Source organism: Pelodiscus sinensis, chromosome 2, assembly GCF_052426305.1.
Source record: "Pelodiscus sinensis isolate ZL-2025 chromosome 2, ASM5242630v1, whole genome shotgun sequence".
In the NCBI taxonomy this organism is placed as follows: domain Eukaryota; kingdom Metazoa; phylum Chordata; order Testudines; family Trionychidae; genus Pelodiscus; species Pelodiscus sinensis.
In genome coordinates this window covers 122,313,426-122,332,920 of record NC_143053.1, presented here as the reverse complement: position 1 = coordinate 122,332,920, position 19,495 = coordinate 122,313,426, and the positions used below count along the sequence as shown (strand labels likewise).

The 19,495-nt window shown below is 43.2% G+C and overlaps 2 protein-coding genes and 1 long non-coding RNA gene across 3 annotated transcripts in view; 2 read left to right on the top strand and 1 right to left on the bottom strand.

Moving 5' to 3' along the window:
* Positions 1–63: 63 nt before the first annotated feature.
* LOC142827198 (uncharacterized) lies at positions 64–13,524 on the bottom strand. Its single transcript, XR_012901728.2, has 3 exons — positions 13,405–13,524; positions 4,236–4,339; positions 64–291 (listed from the first exon to the last, which is right to left on the bottom strand). It is a non-coding gene; the product is annotated as an uncharacterized LOC142827198 (long non-coding RNA).
* MC4R (melanocortin 4 receptor) lies at positions 4,260–5,935 on the top strand. The gene has a single exon (XM_075921410.2). It carries the CDS (start codon positions 4,678–4,680, stop codon positions 5,674–5,676), a length of 999 nt encoding a protein of 332 aa, XP_075777525.2. The 5' UTR covers positions 4,260–4,677; the 3' UTR covers positions 5,677–5,935.
* Positions 13,525–17,409: 3,885 nt separating the features above from the next.
* LOC102444510 (glutamate decarboxylase 1-like) overlaps positions 17,410–19,495 on the top strand; it is a 107,450-nt gene continuing 105,364 nt past the window's right edge. Inside the window, exon 1 of the mRNA XM_075921405.2 lies at positions 17,410–18,023. The gene's annotated coding sequence lies outside the window, so the exon portion shown is untranslated. The remainder of the gene's footprint in view (positions 18,024–19,495) is intronic.

The window sequence follows — 19,495 nt, the reverse complement described above, 5'->3', positions numbered from 1 at the left end:
GACCTGCGCTTGTTACAAATGGATGATTGAATGAATTGTTAAATCAACAAATCATGTCTGGTTTTAGGATATTTATTTTGTATATCTTGACATGTGATATTGACATTTAGTGGGTTTTCCTGTTTTGTTGTAGTCAGGTGGATACCAGGATGCGAGCCACACGATGAATGAAGTAATATCTTTAATTGGATCAAATACGGTTGGTGAAACAGACAACCTCTGGAACTCCAGAGAGTTCTTCTCCAGGTCAGTGGAGCTCAAAGAGCTAATCTCTCAACAACCAAAGCTTGTCTAAAATTACAAAAAAAAAAAAAAAAAAAAAATATTGCCTCACCCATCTCGTTTCTCTGTATTTTAACAGCTGTAAAGCTTGAACTCTTTGAAACTCAACTTCTACTGTCATTAAAAATTATCAGATCGCCCTCCATAATTTCCCACAACTGTGAAAATTATAAAAAAAACGACAATCTTAACAACATATATTACACAAAGTTATAAAAATGAAAAAGTTCATTCTATCAAGCATATTTATAAGCCAGAGCAGAAGGAGTGAATAGGGTTGCAAGGTATCTGGTTTTTGCCTGGAAAGACCAGTATTTGTGGCCCCTGTCTGGTTAAAAAAAACCCCAGAAAATACCAGACATGTAAAATGTCTGGTATTTTCTGTGTGTTTTTTTTTTTTTTTTGATGGAAGGCCAGCGGGGACATTTTTCCCCTGCTGCATATGGTGGAGCCGGGGGATGGAGCGAGGAGCACATGGATGTTTAAAGGTGCAGTGACCTTTTTCTTTTTCCCTGCCAGTTTGGGATTTTTTGTGAAAGTATCTGGTATCCCTAGGGGGTGAAGCATGGGGTTGGGGGAGGAGGGGTGGGAGGGGTTGTGGGCAGAGCCTATATTCCCATTCAGTTGTCTCTGAGTTTAAGGGCCTGATTGAAAGTGAACGTCACAACAATCACACGTTATCCTCACATCCTCACACTAGGAACCCCAGAGACTTCCAGATCATGAAGATGATTGGCAGGTTAAGATGGGGAAAGAAAATTTCCTTATTCTTAATTTTGATGCAATAATAACACTGTGCCCAACAATAGCTTTGACATGTCCTCCCTGCCCTGTGGAATTTTAGCACCCTGTTAAGTACAACTTGTAGTAAAAACAAACAGAACCCGAGGGTGGTGGGTAGGTGATTAACACTTGAAGGAAAGGTATGTGTTTCAGCCAGGCAGACACCACCCACTGTGACCCCATTTCTCTCTCCTGTTGGGAGGAGACACATGGGATGGCTGATCTCAGTAACAATCACTTATCTCCTCTGCACTCACCACCTGCCTCACATTGGGGAACAGCAGCACTCTCCCCCTCCTCCCAAATAAGTAAAGTTTCTGAGCCAGGGGAGTAGGAAAGACAGGACCTTCAACTGCTGATGGGGAAGCAAAATTTAAAGGTCCCCCCCCTCCCAAAAACTCAAGAGTCATACCCCCTTCCCCAGTTGGTAGCACAGCCCTCCCCCCTCAATTCCCCTATAGAAAAGCAACTGTTCCTTCCTCCCTCCCTTTCTGCACAGCTGCAGCAGCAACAGCCTTCCCTCCTCCCTACTACTCCAGTCTCAGTTTTTTGGTGCACCAGCTCCTTGTTTATCCCTCCTCTCCAGGCCCCAGGCTGCTTCCAGCAAGCAGGAGAGGGCGTAGGAGAGAGCTGGGCAGGCAGACCCTAGCAGAAAATTGAGTGGTGTGGGGGCATGTGAGCCAATGCACTGAATGTCCTCCATGTGTCGCTGCTCTGCAGGAAAGGGATGTGATGGAAGCACAAAATGTGTGCCCAGTGCACCAGTCCTGTGGACAAAGCCAGGAGAAAGCCCATTCCTAGACAAGTGGGATTCTTGGGGAGCAGGAGAAGAAAAGAGGATGGGGACCCAGTCCTGCTCCACAACTAACCCAGACCAGCTCCGCAGGGCTACTCTAAACCACAGCTAGGCAGAGGACAGAGAGAAGCTGCATGCACTCACGCTCCCTCGACCCCACCAAACTCAGCAACCCACCCAGAGCCTGCCCCAGCTCAGGGTGTGTCTAGACTACCTAGTTTTGTCGACAAAAGTGGACTTCTGTCGACAAAACTATACCAGCATCTACACTACCGCTGAGTTCTGTCGACATAACGTCGACAGAACTCAGCAGTTTTGTCGACGCTGGTATACCTCATTTTATGAGGCATAACACCTTCTGTCGACAGAACTCTGTCGACAGAAGGTGTTATTGCCTGTAACGTTGCGTCCAGACTACGGAGTTCTGTCGACAAAGCAGCTTGCTTTGTCGACAGAACTCAATGTGTCTGGACGCTCTTTGTCGACGGAAGTTTTGTCGACAGTATCTGTCGACAAAACTTCCGTCGACAAAACGCGGAAGTCTAGACGTACCCTCAGTCTGCCACAGCACTCCCCACAGAGCTTCTATAGGAGGTCCTCTGTCCCAGGGAGAATGGGGAGTGCCCCTGGGCACCCAGCTTGCTGCTGCTGTCACCAGAGCAGAGGAGTTACCTGAGATGAGTGAGGACTCTGTCCTCCCTGACCCTGAGTGAGCTGGCTGCTGTGTTTCCCCTCCTGCTTAGTGGCTGGCCCCAGGAGATCCCATTCATGTGAAACTATTCATATGTGCCCCCATCATCACATCGCCCTAGGCAGCAGCCCACATCGCCCATGTCTAGAGCTGCCATTGCTTCTGTTTTCCTGTCAGGTGTTAAAGAACAGCTCATTGAACAATTCTCAAATGAACTTAGAGCTTTCAAGTGCCATTTTTCTCCTTTTCTGTTCTTTCTAGTTTCTATTCGCTTTTAGTTTGGTAGTTGTGTATTTTTAAAAATACTTTATAGGGGTTGATGAACAAAAATATTAAGGCCTCTTGCTGTTTTTCCCCCTCTAGAATTGTATTTTTAGTAGCTTTTAAGCCAGAGCTGACAGGAGTACAATTAAGACTATTGTCATGCCTGCTGATGGGGCACAGCATTGTGGGATGGTTATTGATCACACTGGGACATTCTGTCTATTTGGTCTTTTGGTTATCCCTAAGACACCTTTATCTGAAGTCACAACTTTGCTTAACTAATCAGAAAAACTAATGAAAAAGCAGTTGCTCAATCTAGTTCCCCAATATCTGGTGCTAAACTCTGCCAGCAGTGAGGCTGATACTTGAGGGAGGATGGTGAGTCTCAAAGCTCAGAATCATCTGTAGAATAGTTATGGACCCTTCTGTGATTTCCCCTTCCTGCTTTATTACACTTGAATGCCTTACACTTTTTAAACATACTGTTATCTTCACACCACTTCTCCGGAATCATCCCTATCTTACAAATAGGGAAATTAGGCACATAGACTTTATCTACATTAAAGGGGTCTTGCGCAAAGGCTCATCCACACCTCAAAAGTACATCGCCAAAGCGATGTGCTTTTGTGCAAGACAGCATCCACACTGCATGGACACTCTTGTGCAAGAAAGCGCTGATTGTCATTCACAGAATGGCCATCAGAGTACCTGTGCTTTTTCTAATAGGCTCTTTTTGCGCAAGAAACCCCTGCATAGTGTCCACTTGTGCCTTTTTGCACAAGAGCTGTAGCACAGAAAGGAGTTATTCCTCGTGGGGAGAGGAATAACTCTACCGGCAAAAGCCCTCTGTCCTGTCAATTTACTGTATTTTTTTCTGCAAAAACATGCTTGAGGTATGGACACTCCGCTGATTTTTGCACAAAAACCTAGTAGTGTAGACATGCCATAAAGATTAAATAACAGCCAAGATCATGCAGGAAGTCTGTGACAGAGCCAAGAGGAGCTCTGGGTTCAGCTGATTCCCAGTCTAGAGCATATTTTGCATGCATATGAAGTACAACTTTCTGTTCTTAAAAAGAGATGTAAAGAATAACCCAAGGCATCAGGGTAATTTAAGGACTTCTTTAAGGCTCTAAAAGCAGCTGTAGTTATAAGAAGCAATGGTGATGATGCAGAAAATCCCAGTGTGGTAGAGTGTGAGGGGAATTAAACTATTTTGAAAAGATAAGGAAGCAAAACAAAATCTAATTTCCTGTAACTGGAGGGAGCTGTGTTGCATCTGAAACTATTTTGCTATGTGATGTGCAGTCCTAAAATGTAATCAGCATCTCCTAGACTTTCTCTGTTCCTTAGCCTTATTGGCTGAAGGCACAGCAGAGGAGGAGCATGCCTCTGAATACTTTTCTCCCCTCTACTCACCATAAAACCAGCTGCAAACATACACTGCCTGACAGAGTGGTGCCTGTGGTTTGAAATTGTTTCCGCTCAGCAGCAGTCACTTGAGTATTTTCACTTTACCTCTCCTAATGGAACACAAGAAAATATCCGAATGCATCAATATAAGATATAAGCAATTAATACCAGAACAGCTGTAGGCTGAATATCATGGAACTTAATAACCATGCTAGAAGTGATGATCATTAGAAACTGCATCTGAAAGAGACAAAACCAGCATTTCAGATTCTGAAATCCTGCTGTTTGGTATCATGCCACAGTTTTAACTGTTTTCTTCCTTGGAGGCCTTTGTGATAACTTTTCAAGTGAAAAGTCAAAGGAGGACTACGAGAAAGGCAAAAAAAGAAACTTGACATTTAAAAGGCAGCAAGCTGGAAAGGTACCTGGAGGTGGCTCTGCACTTTGTATGATGAACGTCACACGCCACCATGGTGTGCACCAGCCTCTGCACTTCTGGAACCACAGCTATGGATTGCATGGTAGTACCAATGAGTCAGGTGGGAAAGGCTACTCCTCTGGGGGGTGCTATGAGCAACTTTCTGTTGCTCCTGAAGTGTTTGTGACTCTGGGCATTGTAAGTTTATTGGAGAACGTTTTGGTCATTGTGGCAATTGCCAAGAACAAGAATCTGCATTCACCTATGTACTTTTTCATCTGTAGTCTGGCAGTGGCTGACATGCTAGTGAGTCTGTCAAATGGATCAGAAACCATTGTAATCACCCTGTTAAACAATACAGATACTGGTGCACAAAGTTTCACCGTAAACATTGACAACGTCATTGACTCAGTGATTTGCAGTTCCTTACTTGCATCCATTTGCAGCCTGCTTTCAATAGCCGTGGACAGGTATTTTACCATCTTTTACGCTCTCCAGTACCACAATATCATGACAGTGAAGCGTGTAGGGATCATCATAACATGCATCTGGGCTGCTTGCACAATTTCAGGCATTTTGTTCATCATTTACTCAGACAGCAGTGTTGTCATCATCTGTCTCATCAGCATGTTCTTCACCATGCTAGTTCTCATGGCCTCCCTCTACGTCCACATGTTTATGCTGGCCCGACTGCATATAAAAAAGATTGCAGTTCTTCCAGGGACTGGCACAATTCGTCAAGGTGCCAACATGAAGGGGGCCATCACTTTGACCATTTTGATAGGGGTTTTTGTTGTGTGCTGGGCCCCATTTTTCCTCCACTTGATTTTCTACATCTCCTGTCCCCATAACCCCTATTGCGTGTGTTTCATGTCCCACTTTAACTTGTACCTCATTCTCATCATGTGCAATTCTATCATTGATCCACTTATCTACGCATTCCGGAGTCAAGAACTCAGGAAAACCTTCAAGGAGATCATATGCTGCTGTTACCTGCGAGGGCTCTGTGACTTGTCCAACAAATATTAAATGGAAACAGAGAAGCTATTTTGCGTAAATATCACAGACCTCTAAGCCTTCTAGCACTTTTCTCAAGAGAACATGGGCTATACCTTTAATAATGAATCTCTCTTTCTTGCAGTTATAAGTCTCATTCATGAATAATGTATATCTGTGTGTAGTGCTTATGCAAGCTACAGCAGTGATTATTTAACTTTGCCGGGGAAAATCCTCACCAGACTGTAAGTAAAAGAAAAATGTAAATCTTTCTGGATTGTGACATACTAATAAATATGATCATTTGTAGCTCCTCAATGTTGGTAAATAAATGTGTTGCCTACTTAAAATACACATGCATTACTCTCCATGGTCCTTATTCTGTTAACCTTAAAGAAGAGAGGAAGTTAGTTATTTTCATCCATGTATTACATTGTACATACATGAAAATGTAAAATTCAGTTAGACTATTGATTAATGATTCTATATTTTTTTTGTCTAATGGTTGATTGAATAAAGCTCTTTCCACTGATGTATATACTGTAAAAAATGAGTAAGATTTTTACACCCTAATACATGAGGGGACAGCTAGATATATACTGTAATTGTTTATAACACAGTGAAGTTCAGCTTAGCAAGTGGAAATACTTTCCTAGAGTGACATTTAATTCTGGACAAAGTTGCCAGAGTGACATCACTGGAGGATTACATCATCTGTTTATCTGTGAACAGATGTAATAGGGGTAGTGTTGGCAGAATTTTTGGGTTTTGGGGTTGTTTTTTTTAGAATTTTGATAGACAATATTAAAGTTTATTTTAAGCTTTATCTATTTTTATCAATTTAAATGTTCACAGTTATGGGAAATCATGGAAGTTAGGCAACGAGAGGGTCAGACAATATCATTTCATAATAGATGTTGAGATTTAAAAAGTTAAAATTTTATAGCCACTAAAACACAATTGTCAATATCACACACCTAAATATATTCAGTACATCAAACTGTTAAATTCTCAAGCAGCATTTTTCTTGCTTTGCTTATCTGTAAAGTTTGATTTTAATTATTGATAAATATATTTTTCTTTAATTTGTGTGTGTTAAAATCAAGATTTATCAACATTTGCCAATAAAAAAATCTAATCCTTCCATGCACTGGAAGGGCACTGATCGCACAAGATTCTATACATAGCTTTATTTTGGTATCAGGGGATCCATCTTGAAGGTTAAAAGACAACTTCAGTCTGAGTATTTTCTGTCCTTTCCTTCTCTAATGAGACTACCTATATCACTTGTGGTATCACTTGTGGTTTGTGAGCAGGATGCAGGTACCTTTCATTATATAAATACCATAGTATTCAATAGTAATAGTGAAATACTGAATTATGTATTGCTTCACCATTATTGTAGAATATTTTATAGTACTTTCCTTTTAATAAAATCACCTGTCAGCTAGGACTTGCACTGAGATGATTAAATCATTCAGTGTATGCCACTGAGCAAGATAAGAATGTCCTTCGGGAATTGAGTGGAGAACTCCTGTAGTAAAAATGGAATGCATTTTCTACTTCCAGTGCTGCCAGTGACCTGTGTCTAATCACTTGTGTGTCTGTTCCAAAATCAAACGCTAAAAACTCAGTGAATTCAAAGTTAAGGGAAACCCTAAAAAATGCAAACATGTTCAAGTATGAAAATGCATAATTAGTTCACACAGACAATCTTAACTTGGTCCTGCAAAAACACTGCTCAATAAACATATTTATGATTGAAGCTTGTTAACATCTTCATACCTAAATTAGATTAAATTAATGTTTAAAGACACATTTTTTCTTCTTTTTCATCTTTCTGTGAAAAAAATGCAGATTCCACAAAAGGAAAGCAATTGTTTCATCAAGAAAATTCTATGTTCACAACAAATTATAAAAGTTACATGTGTATTTGCCCCAAAATGCTTTTTCATAATATTTCTTTGCACTGGATTAAAGCAACTAATATTTAAAACACACATTTTGTAATTAGAGTGCCATTTGTGTTTAGAGGTATAAAAATGTTTGTTATGTGTGCAATTTTGCCAAGTTATTATTTAGGGTTGTCAGGTGTCCAGTTTTGAACTGGATAGTCCAGTACTTGAGCTTTCTGTTCAGGAAACAAATCGAGAAAATATAAATGTCTGGTATTTTCTAAATAAGGTGTAATGTAGATTGTGATGTAATGTCAAGTGTGTCTGGTATTTTTGTTAAACCATCTGGCAACCCTAATTTTCAATTTGCAAAGGTTATAAAATAACTCTGAAAAAACACACCAAAGAGGTTTTTTTAAAAGTACCTAAAACTCTGCTTCCTCTTTTCCTGCATTAGTTCTATATTCAGATGGCGAGTCACAGGCCTAAATATTTAAATATGGCTCACTTTTTGGATGCCCAACTTTAGATATTTTGAAAGGTCTTAAACACTGTGTTTCCTGATCTCACACCTGGTATGGACTGTGGCAGGCCAAATAAAATGATTCAGCAGGCTTGATGCCAGTTGTCCATCCTTGCACTATCCATCCTTCCCAGTCCGTAAGTCAGTTAACTTAAGGAAGATGTATAGCTTTTCACAAGTTTGTTTCCTGCAAATTAGTTTCAAATTCCTTGGAAGCAAACAGCTTAAAGAAAATCAAACATGATTTAGTCTCTGTTAGTTCAGTGGATGTGGGGTGATGCCCAAGAAGACTCATAAAATAGAAGCATGCTATCAACTAGAATGAAGTTAATGATGCAATATTAGTAAACATGGAGCATTAGTAATGTGCTAATTGATGATGCTTTAAATAGCTGTGTAACATTGAAATTAATTGTACTTCTCTGAAATGACTCTTTTGTTGTTAAAATAACCCTTATGTGAAGAGGTCTGTAATCTGAGGCTTAGCTCTTTGCCCTTAATCTGAAATTGTGTGTAAAAGAACTCTGTGAGGTTTTTTGCTTTATATACTATAATAGTCACGATTAGCACTGTTGATACATTTTAACTCCTTTATATGGGAACTATAAGGAGAGTTCAACTTTTGGGCTGGAATATTTAGTCTTTGTTCAAAAGTGAATTTATTTAAAATCAGTCACCCCAGCCCAAACATTGCTGGGATTTAGCTAAGACTGGTTCTGCACTAACATTTTAAATGTACTAATTCCTTCTCTTTGGGACGAATTGTCCTGCCACTTATACAAGTGCAACTCCTACTGTGCACAATGGTCAGAGTTAAGGTTGTTCTGGCAATGAAAACATATACTCCTTGCAAATCTTGTCTATTTTATACTGTCCATTAATAACAAAGAATAATATGTGGATATTTCATATTTGACATTGGGGAAAAGGAAGAAAAAGTGTCCAGTGTTGTGAAACTAATATTCCTGGAGCAAAGACATTTTGAGGGAATTTCTTAAATTTTGAGTCCTTGATGTGACAACCCAAGCGCCACACTAACACATTATATTTTTTAGGATTTAAAATATGAATAGTTTAAAAGCAATAACAAGGTAGACAAACAGAATACCAAGTATATTCAGAATTAGTATCAACAAAGCATAAAAACCATTCTGTTTAGGTAACTGAGCACATTTTTTTGAAATGCAGAAATAGGCAAAGGGTCTGAATATAAAAATTGTGTAGTAATCTGTGCTCTCTGGTATGGTGTATAAATGTAGCTTCTTATGATTTCTTTTAGGCTGATTGTGGGATGGTAAAGTAGTTTTCTTTTTGAAGAGTATAAAGGTTCTTTTTAATCTGAAGGTTAAATGTGGAATAAAGACGCAGGAATTTTATCAAAGTGATCATCTTTAATCCCTTAACAGTATGTCTACACTGCAGGCTAAAATTGAGTTAAGATATACAACTTCATTTACGTGAATTGCATAGGTGAAGTCAAAGTACCTTAAATTGACTTTTGGATTTGTCTGCACAGTAGGAAGTCAAAAGAACACTTGTTCTTCGACTTCCCTTACCCCTTGTGAAATGAGAGTTACAGAAGTCAGAGTAAGAAGCCTGTTATTTTGAAGTTATTTTGAAATAATGGGCTTGCAATGCAGATGCTCATTCTATTATTTCAAAAAAAGCATGTAGTGTAGACATAGCCTAAGTAACTTGTGATAGGATGTTAGAATGTGCTAGTGTTGGAACTGAATGGATCTAATATTTATTTAAATTGTCTTTCTTTTCTATAGGAATGAAATAAAGTGCTGCTGTCAGCTAATTGCTAAGTTGTCTCCCCAAAAAATAGAGTTTTCCAGCTCCTTAGTAGTCTTAATAAGAGGTGATCTGTGTGTGTGGTGGGGGTGAATAGGATTGGTCCCCTCAATTTGCTGTTTGGCTTGTACTGAGCATTCTCATTAACACTGCTGAAGATGCTGTCCTCAGTCTGACCCCTACCCCCATGCACGCACTCTCTTCTCCCCGCATCATAGTATGCACAGGTTGCTCCCCTCCCCAACTGAAATCTGAAATGGCAGACTGGTTTTCTTTTCAACACCTTCATGTAGTAGTTAATGATCATTACTAATAAAGTAAATCCCTTTTTCCTGTAGATAAAGGCATTAGTATTTAATGGCATGTCAATAACATGTAGCATTTAAGTGATTCCTGATGCAAAATTCTTTTCTCTTTGTACTGTGTAAAGGAGAAAGCATCTGGGCCACTACTTATGATCTGCTCTTGCCAGGTACATGAATCAAAGATAGAAATTCCATGGGGTCATCCAACTCATTGTTGTCCAGAGGGTCTTTAAAATCCTAACATCTTCCTTTGATGAAAGGGATTAAATATCCTCCTGTATTTCAGGTTATTTAATTGAGATGAATTCTTGACCTCATTAAACTCCATGTCAAAACTCCCCTTGACTATAATGAAGGCCAGGGATTTTATTCTGGTGTTTAAATTGACAATGGAAGAACTTCTGCCACTGAAGTTTCAGATCTTAAAAGCTGATCAAAATATGAGCAAGTTCCATGCCATTTGGAAACAACTGAGGTTTTAAATCCTGTAACAGTGAGATTATGCAGCTACGTGCTTAAATGTAAAACTTTAATCCAAAATTTTCAAAAGTTATTTGAAATTTTCTCTATTTTGGCATCCAAATATTGAGGCAACCAAATCACATCATCACTTTCAAAAATCTTGATATTTGCATAATGTACATTGATCTAACTGTCTGATCCCACACTACCTTTAGCTGATAAATGCTGTCCACTACCTGATTTGAACTTTTAATAAAATTCCTGGCCATCATCTGCTTCCAGCTTGTGTGCTTCAAAAAGCCATGTTAATGAATGCTTAGAGTTGGACTTTTCTAACTGCTTTAAATCACAGAAATTGCATGTGGTTGGACAAATTCAGTATCATGGATAATAATAAGATATTTTAAACAGCTGGGATATTTTAATTGGGATATTTAATTTCTGGATTTGTCAGTAGGTATAAAATCACTGAATGTGTCTTATTAAATTAAACGTAGCCAGAAAAAAAAATTACAAACTATATATTGTTTTCTAGAAAAAAATCTGCTCTCTCAAACAGAAAAGAAAAAGGTCATACGATTGCATCATGTATGTATTGTCTTGCAGTAATATTAAAGTAAATAACTATTAACTTTCATATCAACTACATGAACAACACTAATATTGTTTTCTACAGAAATTTCTTGTTATAACAAAAAGGATAATAAATCTGATTATATCTCCAAACATCCCAATTGCTCACTGTTGCCAACTCTCATGACTTTATCACAACTTTTGTCATATTTGGGGGGGTTGGGGTTTTTTTGTGAAAACTCTAGGAATCTGAGCTTTCATTAGGGTAAAAAAATTCTAACACTCATGACTGGGAGAGTAGCTTGTGAAAAATGTACGTCTTAATATGCTCAACAACCAGTAGGAAAATAAGACCTGAAATATAATATAGTCCCTTGGCTCTGTGGAGGGACAGCCATGGGACTATATTGCATTGCCCCCACCCTGTCCTGAACTCCGGCTGTGGAAGTACAGAGGCGATGACCGTGGAAGGAGACATTATGTACTACACAGAGCTTCCTGGCCATGATTCTGCCTAGGAGCCAAGGAATACGTCGTTGCTTGCAGCGAGTGAGGTCAGCACCACCCGGATCTTACATCTGGAAAGCCACAACCCCTGCTCTGAGCCCCTTCCACACCCAAACTCCCTATCAGGGCCTGCACCTTGTCTTACACCCCAACCTCCAGCCCTGGCCTCATCCTGCACTCTCAGTCCCACAGGCCCAGCCCAGATCCCCTTCCACACCCATCGACACACCCCCTGCCGTTGCCCTCAACCCCTCCTGCACCCCAACTCCCTGCCCATGCCTGGTGAAAATGAGCAAGGGAGTGAGGGTAGGGGAGAGGGAGCAACAGGGAGGAGGGATGAAGTGAGTGGGGACAGAGCCTCAGAGAAGGGGCATGGCAGGGGCAGGATCTTTGGTTTTGTGCAATTAGAAATTTGGTATCCCTACTAATTGGGATCCTTTAAACTTCTTGGCCTTGGCTCCTTCTTGATTGGGTTTGGGTGAAACTAGTTACTCTCCCAAGCCCACTCCCTTATGGGGCCAAAATGAGATGTCACTCAGAGAAAATTGCACCAATCTGTACTGCGTAATTATTCCTCCCATATTTTACATGATTTGAGCACTGAAATAGTTAACATTTACATTTCAAGTATTGTTACTGACCATCGGAATTAGTACCCACTGAGATGAATGAAAGAAGTCAAACATTTGGGTTCTGCAAAGCTAGGTTGAGGTCACTGCATCTGTCACACATGGTTCATGGTTCTGAGACTACTTCAGCTATCATAAGAACTAGAGCCTTACTTTTTAAACAATTAGATCTTACCACTGGAGAGCAGGGAGGCAACATGAAAGAGGGCTCTGCCTGAAACTTAAAAGCCTCTTAAATGATTCAGTTGTAAATATTCATGTTAAAATACTTAATTGATCTTGTCCAGATTTGACTTGTTCTGTTGATCTCACCCAAGACTAATTTGTATCACAGAGGTTTGGTCTACATCTAAAATTTCAGCCTGTCACTCAAAGGTGGGAAAAATTAACACTCCCAAGAGACATGTTTAAATTGATCTAAGTCCCGGTATAGACACTGTTAGATCAATGGAGGAATTCCTCCATCAACTTAGCTACCACCTCTCAAAGGGGTAGATTTACAGCAATGGAAAAAGCCTCATCGGTCACTGTAGCAACTGTCTACACGACAGCACTAGCGTAGCTAAGCTGCAGAGCTGTATCTGTGCTAGTGGCAGTGCTTCTACTGTAGACATAACCTTAGTCAGAGCCTGGGGCTATGTCTACACTACAAGTCTTTGCAGCAGAGAGTATGCTAATGACGGACTGTCAAGGGGCTAGTCCCCGCCCTCGGCTTCATCACAAAGTCCAGTGCCCCTCTGTCAGGGTTAATATGGCTCTAGTAGCCTAGTCCCAAAGTCAATGCCCCTCTAGCAGGGTAAATAAGGCTCTTGAAGCCCAGCCACCGGAGAAGCCTTTCCTGGGCCAGGGGTTGATTGCCCAAAGTAGGGAAACAGCGGCTGGGGGACCCGGGCCTCCCTCTGCACCGGCTCCCAGCCCAGGCCCGTTAGGCAGGGACTATGGCTCCTGCCCGCGCGGCGGGGACTCCGGCCGATTCGCACCGAGCCGCACGACCGGTCCCTTGCCCTTGGCTGCTTCCTGCCGCGCCCTGGTTCCCCCGTAGGCCGCTGGCCCCTCGGACCGGTCCTCACCTGGGCTGTCGCTGGGGCTGCGGGCACTCCTGCCTCCCGGCTGCTGGCTCTGCTCCAGTGTTGGCCGCGGGAAGCAACTCGGATCTCAGCTGCTGCAGAAATACCGGCGCGGCCTGGCCTCCTCCTTCCCCCTACAGCCTCCCTGGCTGCAGGGCTCCCTCTGCTTTTATACCCAGGCTCTGCTGGGAGCTTGCTGTGCAGGGCTGGAGGGGCGGGGCCTTCTCAGCCAGCTGGGCCTGGGCTACTCCCTGCCCTTCAGTGCAGGACCTGTCCGCCTCATCACACGGACTCATTAGCATGAGTTACGATGTCATTAGCATATTTTCTGCCGATGGTTTTTGCACAAAAAGAATCAGTGTAGCCACTTCCATTTTGTACAAAAACACCCTTTTGCGCAAGATTCTTATCATCTTGCACAAAAGGGTTTTTTTGCACAAAACGGACGTGGCTACACTTCTTCTTTTTGTGCAAAAACCCCTTGGGCAAAAAGCATCTGCAGAAAATATGCTAATGACATCACGACTCATACTAATGAGTCCATCGTTAGTATACTCCCTGCCGCAAAAACCTTATAGTGTAGACAAAGCCTGGTGGTTTGGAGCTGCAACACCCTAGCTAGAGCACCAGGAGGCAGAGTTCCCATGTGCAACCTGACATGCAGAGGAAGACTGACAACTACTAGGCCCCTTCTTAAGGTGCAGCCTGGTCCTACTACATGTTGTACCTCCAAAATCTGGGGCTCTCTGATCCTTGAGCAGAGAGCCTGGGAGCCTAAGGGCAGGAGAGCCAGGCGGGACATCAGAGTCGACTGCCTGGCTGGAGGTAGCACGGGATCAGAGCTGGTGTCCTCCAGCAGCCCTTAGGAGCACAAGGTCAGAGCCCTGCGGCTTCCCCCGGCTGCACAAGAACGGGGCTGGAGCCCCCTGGCTGAGCAGGGCCAAGGCTGGGGTGGAGCTGCTCCTTGGCTGCACAAGAACAGAGCCCTATGGCAGGAGCTGGAGCTGGAGCTGGAGCCTGGTCCACCCTGGGAACCAGCAATAGCTGGGCAAGCAGCCCAGCCAGGTTTGGGGGAGGGAAGGTGAAGCAATGTTGCCTGCGGGGGCAGCCTGTCAGCAGCGGGTGATGGCTGGTGGCAGGAGACCTCCCCTACTCTGGAAAATTCTCTTGTTCGGGACCAGTCAGGTCCAAATGATGCTGGATCACAGTGGTCCAACCTGTATCTGATGTTGAGAAAAGGGAAGAGCTATGGAGCAATCATTTCTCTGCCCCTTTTGGACACACCCAGGGAATTCTGAGTTTGGAGTGTATAGTTTTGCCTGTCTCTTATGCAGGATTCACAAGGCATGGGGAAGGCTTCTTGAACACATGCACACCTTTTGATCACTCCCCATCACACTGTGCACATGGACGTAAAAGTGAAGCATCCTGAAAATGTCTTGTACTGTATTAGATTGTGCTACAAGCTTCTGCATAAGAAATGCCCATTTCATTACATATTGTATTAACAACATGGGTGCAGAGTTAAAGGTGAGCTTTGAGCTCTAGTGCTGCATTTCCCAACAAAAGGTTTTAGTTCATTTTTTCTAAACAGTGACAGTGGTGTTTGCACTCATAAATCCAAAACAGAAATGAAAAATTGCAGCTTGAAAACTGTATGTATCATTTGCCTTTGTTTTAAATTATATCATTCTTTCATTCCACAGCACTGTCTTTATGAAGAGTTACCTCTGAACTACAGAAATCAATCTCCCTTAATGAGGAGGAGGAAGAGGAGGAGGAGGAGGAGGAAGGAAATAGCAGTAATCACAGAAGTAAGGGATTATACACTTTTTCACTCTTTTTCTTGTTTGTTCTTGTTCTATATCTTCTTGTAGTCGTAGATCTCCAATCCGCCTCCACTGTCTAATTTGTCACAAAGATCAGCCGTTGATCAGTCAAAGGTTGGATATAACGGGGAAAACATTCAAAGAAAAGTCAGATAAAATTGCATGTCAAAGTCTGACCGGTTCCTGGGATAAAGTGAGCTGCCAATTATTTCAGTATCTGGTGCCATCTAGGCAAGGTGTTGCGGGCCCCAGCTCCACCCAGTTCCTGAAAGGGTTGGACCTCAGGCAGAGGGGGGTGTGGTTGTGGCAGCCAGCCCTCCCCGTTACCCAGAGCAAATGGTGCTGCCCCCGCCCCCAGCTCTGAGAACTGCCCAGAACACAATGCATCACTCCAGTGTTGATTTAAAGGGCCCGGGGTTCCTGTGATAAAGGCAGCCAGGAGCTCCAGGCTCTTTTGAATCACCGGGCTCCAGGGCAACTCCCCCTTTTGCTCTCCTATCAGCAAGCCTGCTCACACAAAACAGAACAGCCTTGTTCTGCCCCCACTCCACCACTTCTCTGAGGCTCTGCCCTCACTTTCAAACCCTCACTCACTTGCTCAGTTATATGAGGCTGAGGCTGAGGCTGAGGCTGAGGCAGAGAATTGAAGGGTGTGGGGGAGCGTGGGCTCTGGGGTGGAGCTGGGAATGAGGGTTTGGGGTGTAGGAGGATTCTCCAGGCTGGGATCAAGGGGTTCAGAGGGTGGGAAAGAGATAAGAGCTGGGGCAGTTGGTTGGGGGAAGGGCACAAGGTGGCAGGCTCCAGGTGGAGCTTACCTCAAGCAGCTCCCAGAAGCAGCAGCATGTCCCTCCTCCGGCTCCTAGGAGGAGGTGTGGGCCGGTGGTTCTGTGCACTGCCCTGTCCACAGGCACTACCCTCACAATTCTTACTGGTCATGGTTCCCAGCCAATGGGAGCTGCTGAGTCATCAGATAAGAGCAGGGTGTGAAGCCACTTGGTTGCTCCATGCATAGGAGGCACAGGGGAGATATTTTGCTGCTTGTGGAGCCAGTGCTGCAGGGAGCCTGTGTAAGCAGGGAGCTTCCCTTAGTTTGCTGGTTGCTGACCACACTTTTAATGGCCTGGTCAGTGGTGCTGATTGGGCACTCCGGTTGAAAATCACACCTTGGGAACCCTAAGTACTATCCTGAAGGATGAGATTGTTTTGTTTTAGAAAGAAACACCTTCTCTCATCTGATAGTATATCAAACACTTCTGCAGCAGTGTGATTATCCAGATGATTTTCTATTATATGAATTCACAGTACAGGCTTTGTCAGTGGTTAATTCCTTCCTGAAAAGTTCATTTATATGAATAACATACAATTGATCTGTATTAATATTTTGCCCCTCTTCTCAACAAGGCTATAAAATTGGCCTCTCCATGGCTTCCCTGTGTAACTTAAAGACACGCATATCAAAATCATAGGGTTATCCTTTCCAAAATATTCAAGGTGTCTATTTAAAACATAGCCTATGTCATTTCCACATAGCACATACCTTTGTTTTCCTTACAATGTTCCCCTCAGACTATCAGGTTATGTCTTCATTGTGATTCTTCTGCTCTCTTAGAAAAAAAATGAGGCAGACCAAGAGAGCAAAGTACAATGTCAGGATCTTAATATAGTCTATTACACAAATGCCTGTGGATACCTTATTTGAAACGTGTTTGGCACATACTCAGTGTCATTTTGTATAGGTTACATTCGGCATCTCAGTTTTGTACAGAAAATCCTTAGTACAATTAGGACTAAACAGTATGAAATCTGCAAATAAATTAATAGATCAACCGGTTTTGCTCCTGAATGGAAAACAGGTGAGATTTCCTTTTTTGTTTGTGCATGATTAAGGGGTGCATTGGGTTTAGATCTCAAGAGGAGGTTTATTTTAGATATTTCACATATTTAATGGCTGTTCATTCTTCCCTCAGTGTTCCACAATAATTTGCTCTACTTCAGGAGTGGAAAAGGAGGTGAATAGCATGCCTGGCCATTTTTATAGCTTTATCAGTGCCAAGAATTAGTCACAGCTTCTGTTTGGTCTGTGGAGGGACTGAGCTAGTTCTATGGAATGTTTCCAATAATACTAGTCAACCCCAATTCAATTATTTTTTTTACTGGTGTGGAATCTAAATAAGCTATGCCCTAAATGTAGGCCTAAAACTTTGACTAAGTGTGCATACCTGCTTGGAGGCCTGAGAAGGAAAATGCTGTTGAATAAAGATAGGGAAAATGCTTACTGTTCTTTTTCTGAGAAAACCGGAACGATCTGGTTATCTGCAGAAGAAATGCTTTTCTGTTTTTATGATCTTGCTTTTTTCCTAATTTGGTAGTTGTCTCTTTATTTGGGACTGAGAAAGTTGTGCTGTATACCGACTATATACCGACTCCCTGGTGGGGGGCTTTTCTATCTGCACAGTCTGCCTGTGTCGGTTGGTGAAGACCCTCCCAGCAGCTGCTTAATTGCTTTAATAAAGGTGCCTCTGGCAGATCTGAAACAAACACGAATGTGAAGACTGTGTTTTCTTCCACAGTTTGGTGCTGTGACTCGGATTGCAACGCCGGGGATGGTCGCTGTGGAAGGCCAGCTGGCGTCGGGGTCCTCAGTGCCTAAAATTAGGAGACCTTTGAATTCTCCGACTAGGACTTCCCACGCTGCTTTGGTTCGACTGCTGGTGTCCCTCGTCCTGGCTGACGCGACAACGAAGACTTGTTACTGATACAGGTTTGCCAGACTCTCTCCACAAAAACTTAAAGGTTAATTCTAGTTTATTCTGGTTCTGGTTCTCATTTAAGGGGTGTCAGTGCATATTTTGCCCCGTATGAGTGAGTCTGCGTCCAGTTGTTCGACCCGACATGTCCTACAGAAACTCGCTGGTGACTTTGAATGTGTGATGGAGGAGGTTGCTTGTGTGTGCATGTTTCTTTTCCACCCTTTGTCTCTGGTTCTGGGGTGAGTTTTGAACTCACATGTAGGCGGGAAAAGGGTGTGGCAGTGCCTTTGCCAATGGCACCCTGTTGATAAGAACATTGGGTCATGAGCGTTGCGCCTCCACTGAATCCCTTCCGCCTCCCTCATAAGCTTTTCAAGTGTGTTTGGCGCTGCCCAGGGACTAGGGAGAAATCTCAAACCCTGTGCCGCAGTGCAATGAGCCACCGTATGGACAAATAGGAGTAGAATGAGATGGTGTAGGATTGAGCCATCCTATATACACAAATAAGCCGTTGACCAGGTCTGTGCTCGTCTAGGCTCTGGCCGCCCCAAGACTACTGCTAGAGGAAACCCGATGACCAGGATATCTTGAATGCAAGGGTGGTCGGATGAGTAATGTGACTCAACAGAAGAATGTGACCCATTCCCTGTTTCCTGGCTCGTTTTGAACCCCCTCAGTTCAAAATCGTGACCCTGATGGATGTGTGAATGAAAAGGAATGATTGAGTCTGGTTTAGGGGATTGGTGGAAAGGGATCTAAAGAAGTCCCTCCCCCTCCCCAGGGGATGCCTGCTTAATACATGTATGTACATTATGGTTTGGAGACTTGCAAGTATTTGGATAAATGGAATTGGTATACCAGGGATGATCTAGCAAAGTAGTTTCCTTTAATGGGAACGTTTGCTCTAGACAAGATAGTGCATCTTAGGGGAACTCTAGAGTCAAAAGGGGTGAAAATACTGGCTGGACAGTGGGAACAATTTTTTAAGTGGTATGAGGAAACAGCCAAGTGCTTAAATGAATCCTGGGTAAGGAGAGTCTGAAGGACTCCCAAGAAAAATTAAAAAATCAATTGAAATTTTTGAAACAGAAGTCGGTGGCACAGCACGGCCCATCAGCTCCCCCAGCTTCTTTATATCCTCAATTGCCAGTAAAGGTGGAGGACAAGTGCGAAGGACAGGAAGACTTGTTAGGCCTATTTAGTCCTGCACCACCACCTCCCTATAATCTTGTCCCCATATGTGACGAGGTGGGCTGCCTCCATCCCACGAAGGCGGATCCACCCCGCACTGAACCTGCGGTCGCACTCATGCTCCTGGGGGCAGCCCAGGAAGCGCGAGCAGTGTGTGGCCCCTGCACCGCCGCCGCCGCTCAGCTGAGAGGCGGGGGCGGGGCCAGAACAGGACGCCAGCCGGCGCACCGGAGCCAGGCGGGGGGAACGGGAAAGGTGATATGCGCCGCGGCTGACATCATGCTGCGAGGACGCCAGCGCGGGACATTTAAACCTGGAGCAGGG